Source organism: Typopeltis vanoorti, chromosome 18 (genome assembly GCF_054136105.1).
Source record: "Typopeltis vanoorti isolate ZY-2024b chromosome 18, IOZ_Tvanoo_1.0, whole genome shotgun sequence".
Lineage (NCBI taxonomy): Eukaryota > Metazoa > Arthropoda > Arachnida > Uropygi > Thelyphonidae > Typopeltis > Typopeltis vanoorti.
The window spans coordinates 61,793,613-61,807,926 of NC_143566.1; the positions used below are offsets into that span (position 1 = coordinate 61,793,613).

Consider the following 14,314-nt stretch of genomic DNA (forward strand, 5'->3'; position numbering starts at 1 on the left):
ATATTGTTTTGTATACTCTAGTCTGTGTGAGACAGTTGGACAACTTGTAGATCTCTGTTCTTCTCTAGTGCCTTATATGGTGCAGACATCTTTGCACACATCTGATGGGTCCGAACCACACAAACACAAAGCCGAAATCATTCTCTCCTCATAATGATTTCCATGATAATGCCCATTCTCATCATTAACACAGTTACATAACATTGTCATGACTTCTGATACCAAACACATTCAAGTGTAGGCTATCCCTTTTATACAAATCCAGTCTTTCCTCATACTCACTCCATGCATCCAAAAACTTGTATCTGTTCCTTCTGCACAGCCTATGCATCAAATTGTTTGCTATCATAGCCCTTCTTCTTAATTAATTTTCATCATATCGAGATAAAGTATTGATGATTTCACTTTCTCACTTTTCACTCTTGCATCTGCCAACAACCCTTTCATGTCCTCTCTCGTGTACTGAACTTATCACTGGTTAAGTCATTAGAACCTACTACAATTACGATCTTGTTTACTTTTCTTTTCTGTTTTGAATTGCATCCTTTATATTATCATCAAATTCCAGATGTTTATCCTCAGGATGTGTACAGGATGATTATGATAGTACTACATGAAAAAGTCATACCATTACTGATCCCCAATCAGTAATTTTCCTCCAAATTAATCTGTTATCTATCAAGATTCCAATATTATCAGATCTTATATTTTTGTTTTCTAAGGCTGTATCAATCCATATACAGCTTGGCCTTCCTCTGGGTATTTTTCCTGCCAAGTTGCAAAGAACACTTGTTTTGCTAATCTTTCCTCCCCCATTTTGCTTAAGTGACAAACCATCTGAGATTAGCTCTACTAATACATTCCTGAATGCTAACATTGACAAGTTCTTTCTTAATATCCTAATTTTGAATATGATAATGCTGCAATTGATGCTGCTTTTTCACTCCACTAATCTTTCTCAGAACTCTCTAGTCTTTGATCAAATGTTTTATTTCTCACCCAGCTTTCGGATCCATAAGTTAAAATTGGTTTGAACACCATTTTGTATACTGCATATTTAGTGTTTTGACTAATTCCTCTCTTATTTCATATAAATTTATTCAGTTGACTTCCTATCATACCAGCTTTTTTGATTCTGTTGTCTATTACAATATTTAATTTACCATCTTCACTAAAAATTTCACCTAAATAGCTGAAATGTTTTACTTTCTATATAGGTTCAGCATTTAGGATATAGTTGATGTTTTCAATGTTTCTTCCTATTTTCATTCTTTGTCTTTTTATTATTAGAAATTAGTTAGGGAATCTTGCAGACCTGTACTGGATTTATTCAGAAGTATAACATCATTTACATGAAGTAAAGGCCAAGATTAATGTAGAAATTTGATATCAGATTTAATACCACTTTCCTTTGTAATGAAGTGATTCGTATAGATAATAAATAACAGTGGAGAGAATATACCTTGTTATCTGATTTAACATCAAACCATCTTCCTGTACCTCCTTCAATTCTAACTACTGACTTAAATTAACTATGGCTTGAATAGAGACTATGTATCATTCGTTTGCAGTATATAACTGCAGCGTCTTGAAGAGCTTTTCTCTCGGCACCTTGTCATATGCCTATTCCAGATCAATAAAACTTAAATACAAATCCTTGTTATATTCCCAAGATTTCTCAACTATGTCTTACAGTGAAAATCTGATCCTGACAACCTTTATTTATTATTATTATTATTACATAACACCTCCAGGGAGTCCAAAGACTCATCAAGGGAGAGTACCTACTCTACAACTCTGTCTCCACCACTCCACTGACTGCAACTACCTTCATCATCTACCGCCAACCACCACCACTAGTATTTTTACGGACAAACATCCATGTCCATGGCAAGATTCGAACCTGCAACCTTTTGGCTGGAGAGCAGATATGCTAACCACTCGGCCAACCAGGCCAAAATTTCGGTCTTATTTCCCTTTTTTATGGATGGGTACTATGAATGCTCCACTCTAATCATCCAGATTTTGACCCCCCCCCCTTATCAGGCCTTCCAAATTATGCCATCCAGGCCATCCTCTCCTAAGTGTGGATGACATAGGAGAAGATGGCTTAATTGTGAGTGAGCAGGAGATATTTTAGGAAATAAATAACCTTGATGTCAATAAGGCGATAGGATTCAGTGACATATCACCATGCATCTTAAATGAATGTTCCATAGAATTAGCATTCCTGTTTAATAAGAATCTTACAATAGCACAGATTCCAACAGAGTGGAAATAAGGTAAAATTGTTCCACTGCATAAAGGTGGTGATATGGCTGTAGCTAGAAATTATAGGCCAATCTATATATCTGGAGTTGTGTGAAGGTGCTAGAGTGATTGGTGAGAAGTAGAATACAGAAATGGGTTGATAACAGCAGTATTCTCTGTGGTTATTAGCATGGGTTTGTTAAAAGGAGATCATGTTTTACTATTCAACTTATGTACTATAACAAGGTGATAAATCGATACAAAATAAATAACGGAAAAAACTCAAAAACAAAGATTATTTAATAGTATAATTTTTGCCTGTGTGTCACAGGCATCTTCAGTACATTAAGCTCAAAATTAAACACTAACTGACAATTCCAAAAGGCGCCACCTAAGTAGCTGGTGTAAGATAACTAAAAAGGTCAATAACTTTCCTAAAAAAAAATAAAAAATTAAAAAAAATTTAAAAAAATTAATACAATAAAAAGTTAGGAAATATTAGCTGATTTGTAAAGTACTATCTCCCATAAAGGGGATAGACGTAAGCCGTCTATCCCCTTTATGGGAGATAGTACTTTACAGCTACTTAGGTGGTGCTTTTTGAAATTGTCAGCTAGTGTTTAATTTTTAGCTTAATCTACTGAAGATGCCTGTGACACACAGGCGAAAATTATACTATTAAATAATCTTTGTACGTGAGTTTTTTCCGTTATTTATTTTGTATCGATATGTCTACTCACGGTATACCTCTTTTAAAACTTAAGGTGATAAATGTCTTGGACAAGGGAGATGCATGCACAATGATATACTTAGATTTTGCAATGGATGTGATTAGATTACAGACTTCTGAGTTGGATCAGTGACTGGCTGTCAAATAGGTATCAGAAAGTTGTATATGGGGGAAATGGAAAAGCTCCAAGTCTCTGTAGCTCAGTCAGTATAGACAAAGCCCTTTGGTCACTCAGAAAGACTTGGGTTCGATTCCCATCAGTGATAGTGATATGAGGAACCTTTATCTGGTCTCTTTTGACTAAAAGATGAGTTAGCTGGTCTCATACAGAGGTAGGAGGTTTTTTCACCAAAAAAACCTCAAGTTTTTTATCCCCCAAAACAGGCAAGCCGGCCCATGAACACACACGCAGCTACAGACATGGGACACACTGGGAGGCATAGGGCTAACCATCTTATCCTCGATATGGTAGCAGTTAGGTGAATAGAAAAATCCTCGACACCGCAAGGTAAAAGAAGAGGGAAGGAATAAGAAGAAGAAGGAAAAGCTCCAGGAGAAGATGAAATATAAATTTAATTAATAAAGATTGCTGGTGAAGAATTAATAAAACATCTAACAAACCTTATCACTTATGTATTGATAAAAGGAAAATACCTACAATCTGGAATAATGCTATATTAACATTAATTTGTAAAAAAGAAGATAAAGAAGCCAAAAATTTCAGACCAATTAGCTTATTATCAGTTCTGTGTAAAATACTTATCAAAACAATAACTAACATTATAACACCTATTCTGGATTTAAAACAACCAGTAGAGCAGGTTTTATGCACTGATGCAAATCATGGAAAAAAACAGAAGAATATTAAAAACCTCTCTGTTTAGCATTTATAGAATATGAAAAAGCCTTTGACAGCATCAAAACTTTTGCAATAATAGAAACCCTAGAAAATCAATCCATACCAAGTGAATATGCAGAACTGTTAAAAGAAATATACAAAATGGAACAGCAACTATAAGACAACAAATAGAAATCAACAAGATCCCTGTACAAAAGGGGATAAGACAGAGATTCTATATTCCCTAAAATTTTTACAGCAACCTTCAGGAGATTATTCAAAAAATTAACTGGAGTTTCAAAGGCATGGCAATAAAACGTGAAAAATTAACCAATTTAAGATAGCAAATGATATTGTATTAACTTCAGAATCAGCAGAAAATCTCCAGGAAATGTAGATTTTGTGTTGATTCTGAAGTCAGCTCAGAAATGCTCACCTCAGTTCAAATGGCTCAGAAACCTGGGTATTAACTAAACAAATGGAAAAACAAATACTGGTGACAGAAAGAAGAATGGAGAGAATCATCCTAGGAATAATACTAATGGTTCAAAAGAGGAGGGAATGGATCAGATCACAGACAAAAGTCTTGAATGTAAAAGCATCCAAATGGAGTTGAGCAGAAACATCTGGCTCGAGTAATGGACAATAGATGGACCAGAAAAGTGACTGAATGGATACCAACCGGAAAGAGACGACAAGGATACCAAAAACAATATGAGAAGATGACATAGAAAAACTGTCTGGAAAGAGATGGATGGTGGAAGCAGAAGACCAGGAAACTGGAAGATCATAGGAAAGGCCTTTTCAGCAGTGGATCGAAAATGGCTGAGAGAGAAGTATATAGGAATGCAGTATCCTGAAAGAGGAAGGTCACTAGTGGTGTGCTGCAGGAGTCAGATTTAGGACCATTGTTTTTCAATTTGTATATTAATGATATTGGAATGGGTTTAACTGGTGATATGCAGCTGTTTGCAAACGATGCCAAATTGAGGAGAGCAATGCAGAGTCAAACAAATGTTATGGCCTTACAGGAGGACTTGAATTGATTGCAGAAATGGACAGGTAAGTGGAACTATCAGTTCAATGTTGCAAAATGTAAGGTTTTGAAATTTGGTAAGCAATGATGGAGTGCAAAGTATATACTTGGTGGGGAAACTTTAAAGGAGGAAGAGGAAATGAGAGATCTGGGACCTGAAATTCAGGGGCCACATTGCACAAGTTCTGAAGACATCACATTGGATAATGTGATGTCTTCAGAACTAATAATGTTAATATTATTAGTTCTCCACATCATTACCTTATTAATAATAATAAAGTAATGATGTGGAGGACTCTGACATGCAGAAATAAAAAAGGTTATGATGCCATTGTTTAAGATCTTGATCAGGCCTCATATGGATTATTATGCACATATTTGGTCACCTGGTGTTCATGGTGACAAGGATATGTTTGAAAGGGTCCAGAGAAATTCACAAAGGTAGTCAGTGGTCTATGGAATGTTGAGTACGAGGACAAATTAAAAGAATGTAAGTTCCGAAGCCTTGTGAATAGGAGGAAGGGGTAGGGGATATGATTGATACACATTAACTATTTAGGGATTATTATCAGGTGACATGGATGAGATTTTGCACAGAATGGGAGAGGGGCGTAGAAGAAGAGGCCAACTGTATAAGGATGGTGTGAGCAGAGGATGAAGAGTAAATTGTTGACATGTAGAGTGGTTGGTGAGTGGAATGCATTGCCTGTGTGTGTGTGTTTTGAATGTAGACACATTGAATCAGTTTAAAGCACAATTGGATAAGTTTTGTGTTCAATAGTGTGTACCTCCCATGATAAGTCTCTGACTCCATGTAGGTCAGATATTATTAACAATAATAATGATGATAATATCTTTTTTAAGTTTAAGTAATCTATTATGCATCCCAATCTGTTATTTGTCCCTGGTTTTGCAAAATCTCAAAAAAACATGGTGTATGACTCTCTTTTATATAACATATGAGTCAGGTTTCTCTATGACAGTCAGTATGAAAATGTATTAGTCTACAACTGCATTTTATTCTTGACCACTGTAGTATTTTAACTGTAACTGCAGATCTGACGGTAGCATTATAAAAAGAAAATGGCTGTCTTTTTATAATGCCATTTTGTCAATGTTCAAAAGTTTTACTTTTGAATATTGACATTATTGTGTCCTCATTTTAATCCTTTAGGACCCTCCCTATTGCATCACTATAATTAAAAAATCAGGTCAAGATACAAGAGCCAGATACTTTTCCAACCTCACACTGTTATTAATATGTTACTTAACATCCTTGTTGGTTCTTTCATTTCTAGTCATTGTCTTTTATCTTCCTCATCTCTCTTTGTTTACACTGACTGATTGCTCATTCAATAATCCCATTTGCATGTTCCTCGCTAATTACTTTGTCATTTTCACTATACACCAGCGTGACCTTTCTGCAATTATTCCTCTTTTTACTTATCATTTAGCAGTACACTCTTAGATTCCTTTGAACCGAATGGACAGTTCCCTCATATTATATGTATCATTCTTGTAGCCTAAATTTATTATTATTATCCTAAGACCACATGGAATCAAAGACTCATCTAGGAGGTCCTTTTTGTCATACACATACAGCTCCTCATCATACTGCACCTTAAACACACTCAAATTCTCTGCAGACTTCACCCTCTCAGACAATGCATTCCAATCATTCACAATTCTGCATGCAAAAAACCTGCTTCTCACTCCCCTGCTCACACCCTCCTTATACAGCTTCCAGGGATGACCTCTGGTTCTTACCTGATTGCCCAACATTTTCTGTAAAACCTCTTCAACATTCATCCTATAACAACTCCTTACTAACTTGTAGGTCTCTATCATATCACCTCTCTTCCTCCTGTCCATTAGACTCTGTAAATTGCATCTTCTCAACATTTCCTCATATTTGACATTCCACAGATTAGAAAATATCTTAGTCAGTTGTCTCTGGATGCTTTCTAACATCTCTTCATCCTTTTGAAAATTAGGTAACCAAATCTGTGCACAGTAGTTCATGTGTGGCCTAATCAGAGCCTTATCCAATGGACAATATCTCCTATTTCTGCAGGACACTGTCCTCTGCATCATTTACAGAATTCTTTGTGTTGTCCTCACAATTTTGGCAATGTGTCCCTAAATTTCAGATCCATATCCACTATCATCCCAAGATCTCTTATTTCCTCCACCTTCAACAATATATCCCCACCAAGCGTAAGTTCTATATCCCAGCTTTGTTTCCCAAATTTTAAAACATTACATTTTGTAACATTAAACTTGCATCCCCATTCCCGTGCCCATTCACTCAATCTATTCAAGTCTTTATGGCCACAACATCTTCTCTACTCTTCATAGTTCATCCCAGCTTTGCACCATCTGCAAAACAACTGAATATCCTCTTCGAAATCTTTGTCAATATCATTAACATTCAGGTTAAACAACAATGGCCCTAAAACAGACCTCTGAGTCACATCACCCATACACAACTTGCTGATACCTATCAGATAGAGCCAGTCTCCAATCCAATGCACTAATCTAATATCCAACCCTGTCCGCTCTAGTTTGACTATCAACTTATAATGTGGTAATCTGTCAAAAGCCTTTGCAAAATCTATGCATACTACTTTGTATCCCTCTCCTCTGTCCAATGAAGCCATAAGTAGATGACTAAAACTTGACCTTCTTTTAACAAATCTATGCTGTCCATCAAAGATAATACCATTGTTGTCAACCCAGTTCTGGATCCTAGTTCTACCAGCACTCCCAACACCTTAACTATAGGGTTATAATTTGATGCTTTACTTCTATCCCCCGCCCTTATGAAGGAGCACAATCTTCTTCCTTTCAGTTCTTTGGAACTCCACCCAGTGCAAGGTTCATATTAAAAAAATATGTCAAGGCAGATGCCAGTTCCCTGTCAGATTCCTTCAGAATACATGGTGATAAATTATCTAGTCCCACAGCCTTATTAACATCAAGTTTGCTCAATTCCCCATATACCACTTGCTTGCTTACAGTGAGTCTCTCCTCCTCATCATCAACTGCTCTCAAGTACTCCATGATGTCACATTCACTAGAATGAAAGACCTTTATTAACTGCTCATTAAGTTTCTCTACTATATCTTCTGCAGCAGTTGTTCTTATAACATTTTCTCTAATCAATGTCATCCTTCCATAAGCATTCTTTTTTTTTTTTGCTCACTACATATCAAAAGAACTCCCTAGGATTCTTTTTTGCTTCATTAGCTAACTGATGCTCATATTTCACTTTTGCTACCCTTACCAACCAAGTCACTCTCCTTGCCTGGTCTTTGTACTCCTCATGGAATTGGTTAACACTTGTCTTATGCTGCCTCCATAATGCCTTTTTTCTCTGTATTGCATGCTTCCATTTATCCATTTGACACCTACCTTAATACATTTAGAAATTGCTTCTACTAGATGGTTCTTGAATATTCCCTAAGCTGCAATGATCTCTTTTCCAGCTAAGTCCTCATTCTATGCAACAATCGCAAGCTGTCTCCTGAGCTCCTCATAATCACCAGCCTTATAGTTTCACACATACCCTTTTCTCATAGAGATTCTCACACTGCTGGCAACCACTCATGTAATCACTTCATGGTCACTCTCACCAACTGGAGGGTGATTTGATACCTCATTTATGATTATATCTTCTGATGAGATGATCAAATCCAAGACCCTCAATCTTTGTGTGCCTTTTGTTGCATACTATCTGAGGTAATTATGTGACACCCACTCATAAAAGGTTGTAAACCTATGGTATATTAGTACTGTGGTGGACTAAGATTTTAATTGTATATGGTTTTTTTTCATAAATTTCTCACAAAATCTGGAAACCCTGCTCTAGAAACCAAACATGGAACTTTCATTCAAACCATTTCAGGCTTCCAAAAAAGCAGGGCAGTTGTCTCACAAGGGGCAATGAAATTCATCTCCCATATAAAGACAATGACAAACATCCATACCCATGGCAAGAGTAGGAATGAAACCTGCAGCCTGTTGATTGGAGAATAGATAAACTAACCACCCAGCCAACCAGATTACAGCATCCACTGGTCAACATGAAAACACAGTCCATCTCCAAACATGGTGATATGTTTGGAGATGGACTGTTTTTCATCATCTTCTTTTGTTCCTTCTACCTCTATTCTGTGGAACAGCCTTCTTCTCTTCCCAATGAGGACAATACCCAGCTTTTCAGGTAAAAAAAAAAAACTTGTCAATAGATTACTTTCTATTTAATCAGTTATTCACACATGTTGTGTTATAGGTCTTGTTACAGTGTTATAGGCACTGTTGTGTTTTTAGGTCTTGTGATCTGACGTGTGTGGGGGTCCAAAAAAAAAATCTTTTTCTACACTGCTTGCATAATTTAGCTGTTCATCCATTTTACTTCTATCATATATATTCACCTGATCTTGGTATACAGTTGTGCATTGCCTTTGTTAGATATTTCCCAATAATTCCTATGCTTTATGAATCTTTTTCTCACAGCTCACCATTTTATGTTTTAATGTAATTTGACTATGAAAATTTCCATAGTTAACTATATTATAGTTCCACATACACCTCTTTTCACTGAAACTTCCTCTTATCTCCTTGGATAGCACACTTATATCATTCTCACTAGTCATTGAAACTGTTTCTTTCACAAATGTCCTTTCAGGCTGTCACCAAATTCAACTCAGAAACTTCATATTCTTTTGTCACATACTGTCCAAGGTAGTTATTCTTCAGTAACTCTAAAAATTCCCTTTCCTCTCTTTAATTATGTCCTTGCACTATTCTTCTTAGTCCATATCTCCACAGTTAAATTCCCTATTAGAATAGCTTTATGCTTGCCAGACGACTTTTGCAATCATTGCCCTGTGCATTAACTCTGTCCTCAGCATTTCACATGGATTAACTGATTAGTTTCACATAAGCAAGTAATTGGACAAGAATGCCACTCCCCACTTTCTCCTCACTTGTTCCATATTCTATGCTCAGGGTATCATGCATATAGCACTGGATGAGCTGAAGCCAAGAATTGTCTTATTATGGTTGAGTTTTTCTTCTGTCCTTGCTGACAGGAAGAGCTAGGATGAATCCTTGATAAAATTGAAATCTGCAAGGACAGAAGAAAAACTCATCCTTAATAAGGCAAAGATGATGGTTCTTGAAAGAAGTATAGATGGAGAAGGTCTTGAATAACAAATGTGCCTTAATGGAGAAATAATTGAGGAGATCAGTAAATGAGTATTTGGAATCTGTTATTAATGTAAAGAATTGCTGTTCAGAATACATCAAAAGATTAGGAATTGCTAAGACAATAATCACGGCCATATCTAAGTCTAGAAGGACAGGTCTATCACTACGAGAACAAAGCTGGGAATTGCGGTTGCAACTTTTTTTTTTTTTTTTTCCAGTGGCTACACTCATAGATGTGGAATGTGACCATAAAGAATTCTGATTAAGAAGAGGATAGCTGCTCTTGAGATGTGTGGAGATACTGGAGTTTGTTGAGGATCTCATAAGTCGAAGATGAACAAATGGAAAAGTCCTGGAAAGGATCATTAGAACTTTGACACTCTTTAAGAGCATTGATTGAAGAAAAGCTGAAATTCTTTGGACACAGAATGGAAGATGGTTTTTCAAAACGGTATTAGAGAGTTAAAGTTCCACCAAATTTACATTCCCACACCAAATTTGCTATCCTGGTTGGTTCTATTCCTACTATTTGTATGGTCACTGTGGCATGGACTTTTGATCTCTAAAAAAGCAATAATTTACCTTTAGTCTACTGACTATGGGTGAGATCCAAATAAAATCAGAGATGTAGAGATCAAACGTGGAACATTTTTCCTATGTACTTTAGCCATGAAAAAGCAGATAGCTTTACTTGTAGGTTTTCCATATCTTGGATGTGAGGGGGGGGGGGATGGAAGGATTCTCATAGAAATAGCTTTAGCGCATCACACCTCCACCTTCCAGTTTTGCATATGCCAACAGTTCTTCAGCACACTGACATTACAAACATAACAGGTCATGCTTAAAAGAAAAAAAATAATAAAATTTCTGAAATTTTAATTTTTTTAACACATTATTTTACTGTATAGCATATGTTATTATTTAGATTCTATAATCATTTTGGTTAAGTTATTCACTCTAAATTTTGAATAAATAAATAAAAAGAAACCCTAACTGTCTTTTGTTACTGTGATGTTTTTTTTAATGTACTTCAGGCTACATCTATACTAAAACAAGCTGAAGGTCTTATAACTCTTGTTGTTGCTAATCCTACCAAACCATCACCAGGATTTATAGATGATTATAGAGAAGACAGATCTGTAGAAAGTGGGGATAAGTCTTTAGACAAAGTGTCAGTATCGAGGCTATCGAATAGAAAGAAAGAAAAAGGTAAATTATTGCAATGTTTTAGTAAATAATGAGATATTCATGCATTTAACTAAGATGCATTAACTTATTTAATAAAATAAATATCCAATCATAGTCCATGCGGTTAGCCTAGTGGCTATGTGCTTCACAACCATATGCCTGGTGAAGGAGTGTTTTAGGTTCGATTCCCTTCGATGATGTGAGGAGCTTAAGGATCTTTTTCAGCCACAGCCAAGTTAGCTGGTCTTGGGTGTGGACAGCAGGGTTTTCCTCCTAGTTTATCTGGAGGTTTTCATCCTCAAGTAGGCAAACTGGCCCAGTGAACACACGCTGCTACAGTAAAAAAAAAACACATTCTTCCCTCAGCGACAGGCTGGCTGGGGATTGTACTAACAAAGTCGTATCTATGTAACATGCAGACCCTGCAATGGAAGCGGGAAAAATGCACAGAAGAAGAAGATATCCAATCATTGTTTAATATATTTAATTTTGTGTTTTTGCTCTATAATTGATATTTTCTTAAATTAGCATTGAGCATATGAATTAGAATTTTATTTTATCAGTGGCTCTAAGAGACACTTAAGCTCCAATGGCCTTCCAAGTATCCTTGGATTTTCTAACCATAATACGAGGATAAGGTGGTTAGCCCTATGCCTCTAAGTATTCTTGTCTGTACGTATGTTCTTTTGGCTGGTTTGCCTGTTCTGAGAGATGAAAAACTCAAGTTTCCAGGTGAATAAAAACCTTCTACATTTGTATGAGACCAGCCAACTCACCTCTGGTTGAAAAGCCCTGATCTTTGCATCTAGATGGGATTCAAACTCTGGGCTTTCTAGCCAAAGGGCTTTGTCTATATTGACTGAACTATGAACTGAATTATAATTATAGTTTGCAAACATTAAGTTCTTGTATCCAATTTTCATTGAATTGCCAAATTAATTAGAAGATATGAAAAATAATTTGCATCACTTACTTTAGTTACCCTCCCCACCCTACTTTGTGCACATCAGTGAGTGGCTGCTTGTATTGTGATGGCATGTAACCCCTTGTAGCTTGACTTATTGATGTATACAGTGTGCTGACAACTTAAGTAATAATTTTTAAGTTTAATGTAGGAATGATGCAAGTTCCATTTATTGATGGATAATTAAGATCTAAGGAATCTATGGAATGTACGTATGTACTATGTCCAGTAAGTATGCAGTTTGATTGAATAAAAAACCCTGCTAGTTTTAGATATTGTTCTCTCATCAGCTAAGAGTTTTACCAGTTAAAAAGTCAGTTATGCATATGGAGTTTATGCAGATTAACTTCAGTGATTTGCTTTTGAACAGTTTCGCACAAATTTTCACATGATGTATTTTATGTACTGCTTATTTTACATAAACATAACCCCTGCATGTGAGGTGGACTCGTTCATAGTGGAGGGTTTTTCTGAGTCCTTCCAATATTCTTTTCCTGGGCCTTTTTTTATGCTTTTCCATTCTCCAGATCACCATCACTGAGATATTAGGCTGGGCATCCTGAAAAGAGGATTCTAGTGGTATGCTTGTACTTTGCTACCTGTTTTGGCAGAGTACAATTTTGGACAGTCTGACCAGAATCACTTTGCTAGTGGGTTACCTGTAAGACCCAAACATTGCTATAAGTCTTCTCCCTCCCCCCCTCCATGGTCTATGGACAGGCTGCAAGTCTCTCTGTTTTTCCAGTATTGCATCCACTCTAGAATTGGTGCCCTGCTTCAGAGTGTATATACTGTTAGCTGGATAGTGGACATTCATGTATGACTCGGTGGTAGGTGAGTAGTATCGAATTAATCTCCCATTGAGTAAGAATTCTTCAACCTCATATTTATTTGTGAGTCCCTCACAAGACCCCACCATGTTCAGAAACAATGGAATTAGGAAATAACACATGCAAAAATTGAATTACAAAAACATCAAGAAACATAGTGATTTTGGCATGAGAAGTAGCTAGGCAGGTGCAAGCTTCTGGCTTCTGAATTAAAAAAGATATGTAGAATTACAGAGCAATAGATGAAGACAAATTAAGGAAATTAATTGTTTACCTACAATATGACAATTAAAGGTGATAGAAATTACTAATGCTTCAGACTTCATTCAAGATCAGTTATTAATGGAAAGGTCAGGTTGTATTTCTAAGATTGGGAGGATAAACATAGTTTGGAAATCATAAAATTATGCAGTTTTGCTGAGAAAAGATGCTCTGGAGATACCCACTCATTGTGTATCCTATTATTTGTATGACATATTGAAAGGAGATTAGCTGAGGCAGCAAATCAAAATCTTAAAAAATTCTGCATTTATATGGATGATAATTTATGGTTTTAATGGTGCAAGGACAGCAAAGATCATACTGCACCATATCAAAGGTTATAGCAGTACACAACATTCATAAGCATTCATGCCCCCAGCTGAATTTGAACCCACAACCTGTTGGCTGGAGAGCAGGTGTGCTAACCACTCAACCAACCAAGCCATCTGCATTTATATGGCAAGTAGAAGACAGAGTGATTATGGAAGATTGACTTTAGTTGATAGAGATGGTACACAGATAACATCCACTGAAATGTAATGGAAATATTCAGAGAGTGTTTTAAGTTTTTTTTTTAGGCAGTAGGGGCAGGGGGATGAATAGTATTAGGAAAGAAAAGAAATACTAGTAGGTCTGGTATGTAGAGAGTTTTTAGTAAGCTTGATGTTAATATTGCTTTGGGATATCATCATATACGAGGGTGGTCTGAAAAGTTCTTGGCCTAACAATGGAAAAACGAATTTATAATTTCAAAATTATTTTTATTTTTCAACATAATCTCCCTTAAGACTAATACATTTATTCTAGCGATGCCCCAGCACCATTATACAAACTGCATTATCCAAACATTCTGCAAACTGGGTCTTTGCTCACAAATTTTTTCATCTAGTCTGGTTAAAAGATTGGAATAATATTCTCAGGTTATTGTTTTACCTTTTACAAATAATAGGATACACACTTAGTAGGTATCTTGTTATTTATATCTCCTCCAGATAATTAATAA

At 36.1% G+C, this 14,314-nt stretch overlaps 1 protein-coding gene across 3 annotated transcripts in view; it reads left to right on the top strand.

Moving 5' to 3' along the window:
- The window catches only part of LOC150096712 (multiple PDZ domain protein-like), a 1,501,001-nt gene that overhangs the window by 1,316,327 nt on the left and 170,360 nt on the right, over nucleotides 1-14,314 (top strand). For all 3 annotated transcript variants that reach the window (XM_090408593.1, XM_090408594.1, XM_090408595.1), the window contains one exon: nucleotides 11,103-11,277. In XM_090408593.1, the coding sequence (XP_090264719.1) occupies nucleotides 11,103-11,277 (175 nt within the window). The remainder of the gene's footprint in view (nucleotides 1-11,102; nucleotides 11,278-14,314) is intronic.